This window comes from Narcine bancroftii, chromosome 5, assembly GCF_036971445.1.
Source record: "Narcine bancroftii isolate sNarBan1 chromosome 5, sNarBan1.hap1, whole genome shotgun sequence".
NCBI lineage: Eukaryota > Metazoa > Chordata > Chondrichthyes > Torpediniformes > Narcinidae > Narcine > Narcine bancroftii.
Window position 1 is genome coordinate 219636706 of NC_091473.1, and position 14653 is coordinate 219651358.

Here is a 14653-nt window from a genome sequence, read left to right on the forward strand (position 1 = left end):
AATTATAGGATAATGGAGGTATCTCTGAAGTCAGAACAAGGAAAGATGGCAAGAAAATATTGTTGATATCTCCTTTCTCCTGTCTCTCCATCCCCAAGCCTCTCTGCAACTTAAAACTTAATTGTCTTTGGCCTTATTTTTAATTACATCAAGGAATCTTCAACCTGAAATATTAACTTTGCTTCTCTTTCCACAGATGGTGCCTGATCTGCATTTTCAATTATTTCAGTCGGAAGACCTCCTGGATGAAGGCCACACCATAAATTACATGCCTTGAAAACCTGAAGTAACAAAAAGAATTATGAGACAGAATCCAATTGCTACGAGCTTGCAAATCTCAAAAGCCTCTCCAGTCCTGGTTCCTTTACAACTATTATATCCAAACCCAAAACAGTTTACATTCAACCTTCTGCCATTGGTTACTGCTGAACTTTCTAGGTATGCCACTTCAGTATTAACAGGTATACAAAGATTACATGGACTAACCTGAGGTTCGTGGTTGCACAATACTTTTGCTGTCTTTCAGTGATCAGTTGCATTGGATCCTGGCAACAATAACGGTATGTGCAATTTCCACAGCAGAACTGCAGGAATCTGCAGTTAAAGCCAAAGTGCCAATTTCCTTGTTTATCAGCGTACCATAAGCAGTCATCGTCAGCAGACACTGTGAAGGGAAGAAAGAACAAACTAAAAGCAATAGAAACAGAAAGGGAATCACACGTGCTGACTTCATAGCCCACAAAATCTGGGAAGAGATGAAAGAACGCTTATTTATTTTTTAAAAAGTTTTTTTTGTTCATTTAATGAAAACAAAAGTCGACTGATTCTTATGTGGTTTAATCCTCCAGAAACAGAAAGAAAAACAAAAGAACCACTCAGAGATTTCAATATAAATGGTTACCCTAGGATACAAGAAAAGATAAATGCAATAGTTCATTGATATAACAAAATTAGCCTTTGTATTTTCGATATTTGAGATCTTGGAACATTATGCAAGTGTAATCTTTAAGTCAGAGAATGAAAGAAAAGTGCAAAAAAGGACAATCTAAAAATACTACTACTATTCAAAAGTTTTAATAAAACATACATTCAGCCTGCTTTTTATTTTGAGGGCAAAAGACTCAGTCTCTGGTCTTGCAGAACTGATATTTGCCTAGACATGGGTACTGACTAGGGAGATAGAGCAATGGACAATTTGACCATGGCACTGAGGTTCTGGAAATCACTCAAGAAGATTCAGGAGGTTTGAACAATAAAGTTAGGAGGGCAAGATTCTGTTCTATGCAGTTGAATTCCAAAGTCTGTGCTGCCTACCTGATGCCAGAAATGAAATCTTCTCAGGCTGAAGAGGATCCAAGTATAGAAAGGGACAAATCAGTTGCAGTTCAGGTAGGAATCGATGACAAAGATCAAACTAAGATAAAAGATTGTACAGAGGGCGTACGTGTATAAATTAATATGCAGAATTACAAATTACTACCTGCGACGCATGAAAATTAGCGTTACGCCAAACAGATGTGTGGCGAATATGTGGCTCAAACAGCAGGATAGGGGTAAAGGTTTTGTTACATGGGGCACAGGCAGCACAATTGGGGGGGGGGAAAATTCAATGGTCTTCACAAGTTGTCTGGGATTGCAAATAACACAAAGTTATTTTGAGAGAAGATGAAGGAAAATTTAACATTTATAGGGAAAGGACAGCAGTATAGCAATTGCAAAGTACAAGGAAGGAACAGAGAAGATAAAGGTGATAGTGCAAATGGGAAAAGGTCAAAATTAAAGGCTCTTATCTCAACAGACAAAGCAACTGTAATTTGGATGCATAAATAGCTCTGATCTAACAGCCATCATAGGGATTTATTTGCACAGTGAGCTGGAGTACAAATGGACTGTTGTTTTGAATTCCTCATTTGAATTAGAATACATTTTCTCAGCTATGGTACAATAATCTCATCTATCAATATTTGGCCCATATTCACATCCACACATCAGCCCAGTGTAAGAGGGAGGAAGTACATGCCTAGAGGATAAGTGGACTGGGTAAGGAGAGATGAGAGATTGTATGGGCAAGGGAGAGGATCACATGGAGGAATGTTTTATATCGAAATTCTGAATTATGATGGAATTATACAGTCAGAAGGACCGAGGAAAGGGTTTGGGAGAGTGTCGGAAATTTTTTTTTAGGGAAAGAATCATGCAAAATTTACAGCACAGGATATGAGTCTACGGGAACTCTCCACCAGAATAACTCAGTAGTTCGAGACCCAAGCTCTTTCCCAAAAACCTGGTAAGCATTCTTCATCATACATTTCAATTTATTTTTTAAAAAAGTTTTAGAGATACAGAACAGTAACAGGCCTTTCTGGCTCATGAACCCGTGGTACCTATAAACTGGAGGGTTGGAGGAAATCTGAGCACCCAGAGTAATCCCATGCAGTCACAGGGAGACCTAAAAACTCCTTCCAGACAGTGCTTGATTAAAACACAGGTTGCTGGTGCTGTAATAGCATTGAGTTAACTGCTACGCGAACTGCACCTCCCTTTATCCTATTCTCTCTTGAAGACCAAAATGGAACCTCCCTCAATATCTACAGGCAGTATATTCCACATTCGAATGATATAGCAGGTAAAAACCTTTTTTCTCATGGGATTCGCTCTTAATTCTCATCCGTGACGTCAAATCCTTGACATCTCCAACAAAGTGATCAGCCTCCCATTGTCCATTCATCATTTTATATCTTTCTTTGGCTTGGCTTCGCGGACGAAGATTTATGGAGGGGGTAAAAAGTCCACGTCAGCTGCAGGCTCGTTTGTGGCTGACCAGTCCGATGCGGGACAGGCAGACACGATTGCAGCGGTTGCAAGGGAAAATTGGTTGGTTGGGGTTGGGTGTTGGGTTTTTCCTCCTTTGCCTTTTGTCAGTGAGGTGGGCTCTGCGGTCTTCTTCAAAGGAGGCTGCTGCCCGCCAAACTGTGAGGCGCCAAGATGCACGGTTTGAGGCGTTATCAGCCCACTGGCGGTGACCACCGCCTGACCACCGTCATTTTATATACTGTTATCAAATTACCCGTTAAGAGTGCTCTTTTCCAGAGAAATAGTCCCATCTTATCTAGTCCTGTCATATCAGCAATTGCACTCATGAATCTTTTCTTTTTCAATCTTTTTTATTGGTTTATATAATAAATGTACAATGAAAAGGGAACAAAACTGAAAACACAGAATCACATTTGTATAGATAGCAAGATAAAACTTCAAACAGTATAAACTCGGTCCCCCAACCAAAACATCTGAACAGCTTATCCTGAGGGTTACATATTTTGTAGCTTTTGATTCATACCATGAATCATAAAACAAAGGTAAGACTATATCTCATCTGGAAGAGTGAGTACATCTAATCACATTAAAAAACATTTACATCAAATGAAAATAAGACATAAAAGGTCACCATGCATCTTCATATTTCACTGATGAATTAAATACCATGCTTATCTAATTTTTTTCTGAATTTAAATAATATGATAAAACCACTGAAACAATGTTGGAGGTCTAGAGTCTTTCTATTTGAATAAGATGGCTTTTCTAGCAACAATGTAGAGAACGCCACAACCCATTGTACAAGTATAGAAAAACTCTCTAGGTCTGGTTCAATAACCCCAAAAAGAGCAGTTATTAGATTGTAGCTCCACCTAAAATACAGTTGAAAAGATTAAAAATTTCTTTTCAATAGATTTCTAAGGATGGACAAGACCAAAACATATGTGTCAATGCAGCAATATCTGATTTGTATCTGTCACAAGTAAACTTAATATTAGAAAAGATTCAAGCCATCTTATCTATGGACACGTGAACATGATGCACCACTCTGAATTGGATTAATGAATGTCAGGCACATATTGAAGATGTATTCACCAGTTTTAGAATCTTGTCCCATAGATCCTCCGATAAGGGTCTGTGAATCTTTTCTTGGACCCTCTCAAACATCCTCACATCCTTCTTTAAAATGTAACAACTGAGAACACAATAGCCCTGTTGTGTCTGGATAAGTATTTTATATAACCTAAGGATGTTATGCAAGACTAAAGGTGGTACATTATTTCATATGTTTTGGTCATGTTTCTTGCTTTCCAATTATTGGGAAAATATCTTCTGTACCTTGTCTTTAGTTCATATTATTAATTTGGCTCCTAATCCTTTTTTTGCCCTATTTGGAATAAGTAAGTCAGCTGATTTAAATTTGTCTGGGATACAATCCCATGTAGTTGCCTTTGCTCTTCTTTTTGCCAGAAAAGCTATACTTATGAGACGGAAGGATGCTGTCCCTCCTACACATACTCAATGGTTATCTGATGTGATTGCATGCTTGACTCTGGGAAAAATTAGATGCTCTACTAATGAATTAACCATTTTCTAAATGTATGGGGTCCTTTCCTTAATTATTTTCAGAATTTAAGATTATTGGATCCCATTTTATGATATGGCTGTCCTTTCTTTCATGCATTAATGGAACGTATTTAATCATAATTTCTCTTGACCTCTACTGAAAAAGCCTAAATTCTCTGTGCCTTATTAGTTCAAATTCTTGAACTTTATTAACTGTTTCCTCTACGCCACTCTAAATGACTTATACACACATACCCAGGCTACTTCTATTTCTGAAGCCTTCTATTGCCTCTCCTCATGCTTGAAACCAAAATGCATCATCTCACATTTGTCCACATTCGGTTTCACCTGCCATTATCTGCCCATCTCACCAGTCTGTTTATATTCTGCTGTAATCTACGATTATTCTTCTCACAGTTCACAATACTGACAGGTTTTGTGTCTGAAGCAACTTCAGAAATTGTGGCTGGCACTCTGAAGTCTAGGGCATTAATACTGCTCAACAAAAAAAAAGAGGCCCAAACACCAATCACTGGGAACAACAACTTTTACCTTCATCCAGTCCTAAAAATAATTAATCACCACCACACTTTGTAACTGTTACCTTGCCAAGTTTGTTTTCAAACTATCATTGTCCCTCTCTTGCTTTTATGCCATATGCTGAAAATTTGTGGCATTTCACAAAAAGTCTTCTAAACGTCCATGTACATCACATTAACTGCATTGTATTCATTAAAAAAAAGACAATCAAACACAAAACACAATTTTCCCTTAACAAATCCATGCAAGCTTGCATTTTAAATCATTTTCCTCCAGGCAAAAACAGCAATATGTAGAGGTACCAACTAGAGAAGGGGCAGTGTTGGATCTACTGTTGGGGAATGAGATAGATCAGGCGATGGAGGTATGTGTTGGGGAACTCTTCGGGTCCAGTGATCATAGTACCATTAGATTCAATGTAATTATGGAAAGGGATAAGTCAGGGCTTAGAGTTGAGGTTTGAGTGGGGAAAAGCTAGATTTGAGGAGATGCAAAAGGATTTACGAGGAGTGGATTGAGACAATTTGTTTTATGGGCAAGATGTAGTAGAGAAATAGAGGTCTTTTAAAGGTGAGATTTTGAGGGTAAAAAATCTTTATGTTCCTGTTAGGTTAAAAGGCAGGGTCAAATTTGGGAAAGCTATGGTTTTCAAGGGATATTAGAAACTTGGTTCAAAAAAAAAAGGAGACCAACAATAAATAAGAAACAAGGGGAAAAGATATTCAGAGAATACATTGAATGTAAAAAGAATCTTACGAAAGAAATTAGTAAAGCTAAAAGAAGGTATGAGGTGGCCATAGCAAGCAGGGGGAAACTAAATCCAAAAGGTTTCTGCAAATATGTTAATAATAAAAAGAGAGTGAGGGATAAAATTGGTCCCTTAGAGAATCAGAGTGGACAACTGTGTGTGGAGTCAAAAGAGATGGGGGAGATCTTGAACAATTTCTTTAGTATTCACTAAGAAGGATATTGAATTGTGCAGGGTAAAGGAAGCAAAGAGAGCAATTATGGGAAACTATAGTGGTTATGAAAGAGGAAGTACTGAAGCTTTTGAAGCATATTAAAGTGGATAAGTCTCCAGGTCCCAGTGAGATTTTCCCCAGGACCTTGAGAGAAGTTAGTGAGGGGATAGAAGAGGCTCTAACAGTGGTTTTACAAATGTCATTAGAGATGGGTATAGTGCCGGAGGATTACCGCATTGCTTGTGGTTCCTTTGTTTAAAAAAGGTTTGAGGAGCAAGCCTAGCAATTATCAGCCTGTAAGTTTGACATCTGTGGTCGGTAAATTAATGGAAGGCATTCTTAGAGATAGTATAAGTATCTGGAGTTATAGGGTCTGACCAGGAACACTCAACACCGATTTGTGCGTGGAAGGTCTTGTTTGACTAATCTTGTTGAATTTTTTGAAGAGGTGACTAAGAATGTTGATGAGGGTAGAGCAGTGGATGTTTTCCATAAGGCTCCACATGGAAGGTTAGTTAGGAAGGTTCAGTCGTTTGGTATTAATTCTGAGATAGACGAATGGATTCAACAGTGGCTGGAAGGGAGATGCCAAAGAGTGTAGTGGATAACTGTTTGTCAGGCTGGAGGCCAGTGACAAGTGGTGTGCCTCAGAGATCTGTATTGGGTCCTTTGCTGTTTGTCATATACATTAATGATCTGGATAAGAGAGTGGTAAATTTGATTAGTAAATATGCAGATGATACTAAAATAGGTGGAATTGTGGATAACGAAGGTTTTCAAAGATTGCAGAGGGATTTGGACACCTTAGAAGAGTGGGCTGAAAGATGGCAGATGGAGTTTAATGCTGAGAAGTGTGAAGTGCTTCAGTTAGGTAGGAATAATCAAAACAGGATGTACATAGTAAATGGGAGGGCATTTGGGTTAGGGTTAGCCTGTTTCCATGCTGTAATTGTTATATGGTTATATTAATCATGTTCAGGATCAATATTTTAAAAAACTTTCCCATCCCCAAGGTTGGCCAGTTGCTGCTGGGCTTACCTCTTTATAATCAAAGGAGTGATGTCTGACACTCTCCAGAGCTATAACACCACACCAGATCTAAACATTGAAAAATTATGGTCAGTGTCCACAGGATTTCTTTCTGTCCTTCCCACAAAATGCAAAAGGGAGATAACAAATTAGCTAGGTTTTGGTGACTTACCAATTTTTAAAAATTACCTCCAATATTTCATATTAGTATGATTAGTGTAGTGGTTAGTACAACACAATTACTGTGCCACCAACCCAGGTTTATGTTCTCCCCATGTCTGGGTGGGTTTTCTTTGGATGCTCCAGTTTCCTCCTTCATTCCAAAGAAATGCAGGGATAATAGATTAATTAATCACATGGGTGTATTTGGGCAACATGGGCCAGAAGGGCCTGAAAATGTGCAGTTTATCTTGAAATTAAATTTTAAAAATTCAATTTTGAATGCACCCTCCTCTCTGGTGAAGACAAGTGCAAATTACTCATTTAGCATTTGAAGTGTCTTCAGCAACCATGTGCAAGATCCTATTCTACTCCTTGAAAGGCACACTTTTCCATGTTCTACTCAACTAAATCCTCAAAGGACTATTTTAGAACCTCATTTCTGCTGGCATTTAACTTTTCTCATATGTATTCCTTGCATCCCCTTTTACCTCACGTCTTTGGCATTTACCAAGTTTTCACTGATGTTTATAACCTGACAAAGAGTCATAAACATCTTTATTTAAAAAAAATACTTCTTTTATATCTCTCATCAGTCATGGAGCACTAAATTTGTTTGTTCCTCCTTTGAGTCTCAAGGGAATGCACCTTAACTATACCCGAACAATCCATCACTTCATTAAAAGCAGCTCATCATTTTGTAACAAGTTTGCCTGTGAAGTTTTATTTCCAATTTATCTGGGCCAGAATCACTCATTCCATTGAAAGGGGCCCGATTCAAATTGTTTATTGCTTGGATTTTCTTCTGTAAGAGGTTTGGGATGAAGGGATTACCTGAGGGTAGAGAGAAGCTTAGGGAGGTTGTGCTCGAGTGAATGGATAGGTGGAGGGTGGACGACCTTTATGGCCAGGTCACAAGGGGAGGAGTTACTAGGGAGCGAGTCATCAATGGGTGGGCCAGGCACTAATACACAGCACTATATACATATCACCACATTCACCCCCTATTTTAAAAAACAAAATCTCACCAGGTTAAAATCCTAGAGGTTCAGCCAATTGGGTGGTTTCCTCTACCTCTGTGACCTGCACAGCTCTGCCAGTGGTGTACTGGTCAGCTCCGATGCTGGTCATGTGTCTTGAGGCTGAGGAGGTTGGGCAGTTTCTGTGGGAGGTGAGGTTTGGTTGTATGTGGGGGTGGTCATGGTGGTCAGAGCAGCTGGAAAGGGGTTCAGGGCATGTGGAATGGGTGCCCAGGATGTGTTGTTAACCTGCACCGAGTCCCTGAGGAGGGTGATGTTGGTATAGGTGGCGTCTGGGTTAGGGGTCTCCGGAACACGCCAGGTCCCATACAGGGACTGTATCCTCATGGCCATTGTGGTACAGCATGTAAGCATATTTATTGAGGGTTGGCAATCAGGAGCTACACCTCTTCGACCAACAGGTCGGTCTTATGGCCTTCCGCATGTTTCTGCAGCAGGACAAGTCCTGGAGCCAGGGTGGCAGTGTAGTTCCAGTTGCCGACCTGTTGGTAGCAGTGCATAGGTGGGAATCAGATGGCATGGAGTGCTTCCGGCAGGACTTCCTGCCAATGGGACACTGCCAAACCTTTTGACTTAAAGACCAGGAGGACCACCTTCCCAACAGTGGTGTTTTCTCTCTCCACCTGGCTGTTCTCCCTGGGGTTGTAGCTTATGGTTCTACTAGTGGCTATGCCTCGAGCCAACATCGCTCATGAAAAAGGACCTCCGATCGCTAAGGATATAGTTCAGGTACTCAAATATACTGCGGAGTGCCCTGATGACAGTGGCTGAGGTCATGTCGGGACAGGGGATGGCAAAGGGGAATCTGGAGAATTCGTTGATGATGTTGAAGAAATGGACATTCCTATTGGATGAGGGCAGGGGCGCCTTGAAATCAATACTGAGTCGTTCAAAGGGGAGTGTGGCTTTGATGAGACGTGCCTTGTAGGACCGGAAAAGAATTGTGGTTTACATTCCGCACAGACCTGACAATGTCTGGTCAGAGGCATGACATCCTTGACGGAGTACGGGAGCTTCTGAGCTTTTATGAAGTGGAACAACCTTGTGACTCCAGGGTGGCAGAGGTCATTGTGGAGGGCACATGTCCCCGGGATAGGGCATCTGGGGGATTGTTGAGCTTGCTTGGCTGGTATAGGATAGCAGGGGCCATGAGTTGGGGGTTGTACACCATTAATGGCAGTTGTGGTCCTTCGAATGCCATCGTGACATTCCTGAACTGGCTCTGGAAGACGAGGGCCAGGAGAATCGGTAGACAGAGCTGTGGCATTGCAAGCAAATGAAAATTATAATGTTTATCCCCCACTGCTAATGACACTATACAATATCCGCAGATCTCAGTTGATTGGCCCTTTGCAGCCATAAAGGTTGTGCCGCTCACATGTCTAACCGAGAGAGTGAGTTTGTGGGCAGTGTCTGGATGGACGAAGCTCTCTGTGCTCCCAGTCAAACAGGTAATTAGTTCTTTTCTCGTTTACTTCAATCTCCATCATTAAGTGGGCGATCAGGGTAGGGCTGCCTTGGTTCAAAATCCAGGACTGGATTGTCATCGCTGTCTGGGGGGGACGGGGGACCGATCGGTAAGATGGCGGCCTCCATGTTGACCATACAGTTGTACCAGGCGAGAAGGAGGAAGGCGGAAGTGACATAATCCAAGAGGAGGAAGAAGACAGAAGTGATGTCCAATTTATCTGGGCCAGTGGAGCACTCTGAGGACCCCTGTACCTGCAGCCCAGTGTGTGCAGGAGATGGTCCGGGATGCATATCTGGGATAAGGTCTGACTACATCTGTCAGAGATTGCTTGAGGAGGACAAGCTGCCTCTGAAGAGATCCTTCCAGCTTGCTAGGACTCTCGATTCTGCCCAGTGCAATGCCGAGACTATTATTGTTGGTAAGAACAGGCCCTCCACATGGACCAGAAATGACATCAGGATCGATGGCCCACCATCTGGGGTCATGCAGCACTGCTCACTCAGGAGGGTTTGGCCTTACAGAGGCACTGGTAATGTTCTTTCTTCCTGCATCCCGAACAGATGGCTTCTTTTCCCAGGCAGAGTCATCAGGGGTGCTTTTGCTGGCCACAGAAGTGGCACTTAGGGTGTCCAATCGTGGCAGTGGTGGGGTCATGGCCCGCTTGCACAGAGGCAATCTGTAACACCGGATCCCAAAATGGCGGCACATGAGGCCCATATGTGGAGGGCCTGTTCTTACCAACAACAATCGTCTTGGCATTGCGCTGGGCAGAATCGAGAGCCCTAGCTAGCTGCAAGGCTCTCTTCAGAGGCAGCTTGTCCTCCTCAAGCAGTCTCTAACAGATGTAGTCAGACCTTATCCCAGATATGCATCCCGGACCAACTCATGCACACACTGGGCTGCAGGTACAGGGGTCCACTAGTCTCTCCCCAGGTTGTACAGGGCCTGAAGGAACTCACTAGGCTGCTGTCTCCTTGAGGCCAGTTGGTATTGTGAGTGCACTTCATTCAGAGGTGGCAGAGTTCAGCCATGACCGCTGTGTAAGTTGTGCAGTTCCTGATCATCTGGTACACTCGGTGGCTTTGCGTCTCTTCTCATCCAAGTCCACCAGGCCCACTGCAACTTCTAGATAGTTTGAGATACAGACAATCCACTGTTCGTACAGCTCAGCAGGTCCAGGTGCCTGTAGATCGATGTCTAGCCCATCAGGTTTCAGCAGCTTGTCCACCCCGTGTAGAAAATTTAAATGTATTGAATTGATACGCACTATCAATGACTCCAAAGACAGAGTGGGAAACGATACACTTTAATACACTTTAGAATGAATGGATGGGGGAGGGAGGTCGAGGGCATAAGGCCAGGTCACAAGGGGAGGAATTACTAGGGAGAGAGTCATCAGTGGGCGGGCCAGCCACTCATACACAGCAATCACCATACTATTCTAACAACTGTTAAAGTAGGAATGGAAGGTTGAGAACCACCAAAATATTTTGCTTGAGAAAAATTATCATTAGCCTATTTCCTTTGGAGTTATGAAACCGTGCACATAACAATTCAATTAGGTACAATTAAAACAGTGGTTTACAAACTTTTTAATTTCCACTCATATACCACCTTAAGTAACCCCAAACTAATCACAGAGTATCCATGACATAGGGAATACGTTTTTAAAATAATTTTATTTTTCACACTGTGAACCGTATCAAACAAAATATATACAAACATTTCTCATTAAATATACACAGTGGCATTTTCTCCCTTTTTTCCCCCCTATCCTCCCTCCCCTCCCTTCCAAAACCAATAAATATTCAACATATACTATACAATAAAATCATGAAACAATGTCTTCACACAATGAAAAATTAACAAGAAAAATGTGTCATCTACTTTTACACACCGAATCAAGTAGTTTTGGCTTCTTATCATTTTAGGGGATGGAGGTCGTAGGCAAGCCCTTTTTGTTATGTATGTTATATATGGTTCCCAAATTTGTTCAAATAATGTGACTTTATTTTTAAAATTATGTTATTTTTCCAATGGAATACATTTATTCATTTCCATGTACCATTGCTGTATTCTCAGGCTCTCTTTCATTTTCCAAGTTGACATTATACATTTTTTTGCTACTTCTAAGGCTATCATAATAAATCTTTATTGCGCTTTATCCAATTTGAGACCTAATTCCTTACTTCTTATGTTACTTAGAAGAAAGATCTCTGGATTTTTTGCTATGTTATTTTTTGTGATTTTATTTAATATCTGATTTAGATCTTACCAAAACATTTTCACTTTCTCACATACCCAAATTGCATGTACTGTTGTTCCCATTACCTTACAGCGAAAACATCTATCTAATAATGTTGGATCCCATTCTTTTAATTTTGAGGCGTGATATATAACCTGTGTAACCAATTATACTGTATCATGCCAGACATCCAAGGTGCACAGGCACACCAGGGCGCTCGTACAGGAGTTCGAGCACATCCGGGAATGGTTCAGACACATTCACATGGACATCGCTGGGCCCTTACCCATTTCCTGGGGAAACCGTTACCGGTTTACGGCCCGAGGCGATCCCGATGCCAGATGCCTCCACCGACTCCTGCTCCCGAGCTCTGTTACATGGTTGGGTTGCCTGGTTCGGTGTCCCGGCTCACCTTACCAGCGATCGAGGTGCCCAGTTCACATCTGTGCTCTGGGCACAGCTCGCCAACGGGTGGGGGGATACAGCTACACTGCATCATGGCCTACCACCCGCAGGCCAATGGACTGGTTGAACGTCTGCACTGCCACCTTAAGTGGATGAACTGCCTTGGGTGCTCCTGGGCATCTGCTCAACTCCCAAGGAAGATCTGCAGGCATCATCAGCTGAGCTGGTCTACAGTGCGCCGCTGGCACTACCTGGTGAGTTCGTCAACACACCTCACAATCCCCAGCGGTCGCCGCATGAACTACTTCCTCACCTCAGGGCACGCTTGGATCCTTCAAACCACCACCGCCGCTAAGGCATGGGACCCGTCCGACTCACATTCCTGGCAAGTTGCTTTCTGCAGAGTTCATTTTCCTTCGGCGGGGTCCGACCACGGCACATCTGCAGTGACCGTACAAGGGGCCATACAGGATTATACAGCATTCTGGCTCGACGTTCACGCTGGACTTGAGCGGCAGGCAGAGCTGTTTACCATGGACAGGCTGAAGCCAGCGCACCTCAATCCCACCGAGCCCATGGTCATTGTCCAGCCCAAGATGCGAGGCAACCCGGCAAAAATGGACATTGGTTCTGGGGTGGGGGAGCCGTGTGGCGGCTCACCACAAGGCAGGTGAACCGGCCCCACTTGTAAGCCATGCAGTGGGGCAGCCGGCCAAAATGGCGCCGTCGGGGGTTTCCCTTCCTTCCTGCTCGGGGCTCAAAATCCCGTGCTTGGGAACCACGTGATGCCCAGGTGACGTCAGTGCCCTCCAGCTCGGTTCTCAGCCAGGTCCGGGCTGAAAGTAGATGTGCAGCCCAGCAGCCTGCAATAAACTAGTCTGCTCACTGAGCTCAACCCGTCTGGTTGTGTGTGTTATTGCAGGAGCAGAGTAGCCGCCGATAACAATGCTATCTATTGTAAAAGGGATTAGTGGGTTTTGTGTCAATAACCATTTTGGTATTTGGTAATTCATTTTTTTCCTTTCCAAGTGGATCTTCTTCCATGTATTAAGTAAATGATGCAGTACTGGTGAGCTTTTATATTGCATCAGCTTTTCATCCCACTTATAAAGTATATGTTCCGGTACCTTCTCGTCTATTTTATCTAGTTCTATCTTAGTCCAGTCTGGTTTTTCCCTTGTCTGGTAAAAATTTGATAAATACCTTAATTGTGCGGCTCCATAATAATTTTTAAAGTTTGGTTTCTGCAAACCACCTTGGTTATACCTCTCTGTTAATTTATCTAACGGTACCCTCGGTTTCCCCCCTTTCCACAAGAATTTCCTTATTATTCTCTTTAGTTCATTAAATAATTTCTCTGTTAAAGGATTGAAATAAGTATTGTATCCTTGGGAAAACATTCATTTTAATGCAATTTACCGTCTCTAGCAATGTTAGCTGTAATTCTTTCCAATGTTCTAAGTCTTCCTGCAATATCTTTATTAGTGCTGATAATTTAGTTTGTACAAGTGGCTTAAGTTATTATCTAACCTGATACCTAGATATCGCATTGCTTGTGCCTGCTATTTAAATGATGAATCTTTTTAAAATTCTGTAAAATCCACGTTACTCATTGGCATCACTTCACTTTTATTTGTGTTGATCTTGTACCCCGATATTTCTCCATTCTCCTTCAATTTCTTATGTAATTCTTTTATTGATATTTCTGGTTCTGTTAGGTATACTATGATGTCAACTGCAAATAAGCTAATCTCCTTTATTTTTATCCCTTTTATTTTATTTTCTATTATTATCAGTTCTGCCAAATGTTCTACTGCTAAGGCGAACAATGAGGGGGATAATGGACATCCCTGTCTAGTTGACCTACTTAATTTAAATTGGCTCGATACATATCCATTTACTGTTACCTTCGCCAATGGTCCATTATACAATGCTTTAATCCAATTAATATATTTCTCTGGTAGATTGAACTTCTGTAATACTTTAAATAAGTAGTTCCACTCTACTCTGTCAAAGGCTTTTTCAGCGTCTAAAGCAAAAGCCACTGTTAGCTTCTTATTTCCTTGAACTGCATGAATTAGATTAATAAGTTTACAGACATTATCCGCTGTTCGTCTTTTCTTAATAAATCCAGTTTGATCTTGTTTTACTATTTTTGGTACACATTCGGCCAATCTGTTTGCTAATAATTTCACTATTATCTTATAATCTGAGTTAAGTAGAGATATTGGTCTATATGAAGCTGGTGTTAATGGATACTTCCCTGTCTTTGGTATTACTGTAATTATTGCTGACTTACATGAATCTGGCAAGTTTTATGTTTCTTCTACCTGGTTCATTACTTCCAGGAGAGGAGGAATTAATAACAATTTAAATGTTTTATAAAATTCTATTGGGAATCCATCCTCTCTTGATGTTTTAT

General features: G+C 41.7%; 1 protein-coding gene across 4 annotated transcripts in view; it reads right to left on the bottom strand.

The window, feature by feature from the left end:
* shisa4 (shisa family member 4) overlaps positions 1 to 14653 on the bottom strand; it is a 69856-nt gene that overhangs the window by 38293 nt on the left and 16910 nt on the right. For all 4 annotated transcript variants that reach the window (XM_069941305.1, XM_069941306.1, XM_069941304.1 and 1 more), the window contains one exon: positions 487 to 664. In XM_069941305.1, the coding sequence (XP_069797406.1) occupies positions 487 to 664 (178 nt within the window). The remainder of the gene's footprint in view (positions 1 to 486; positions 665 to 14653) is intronic.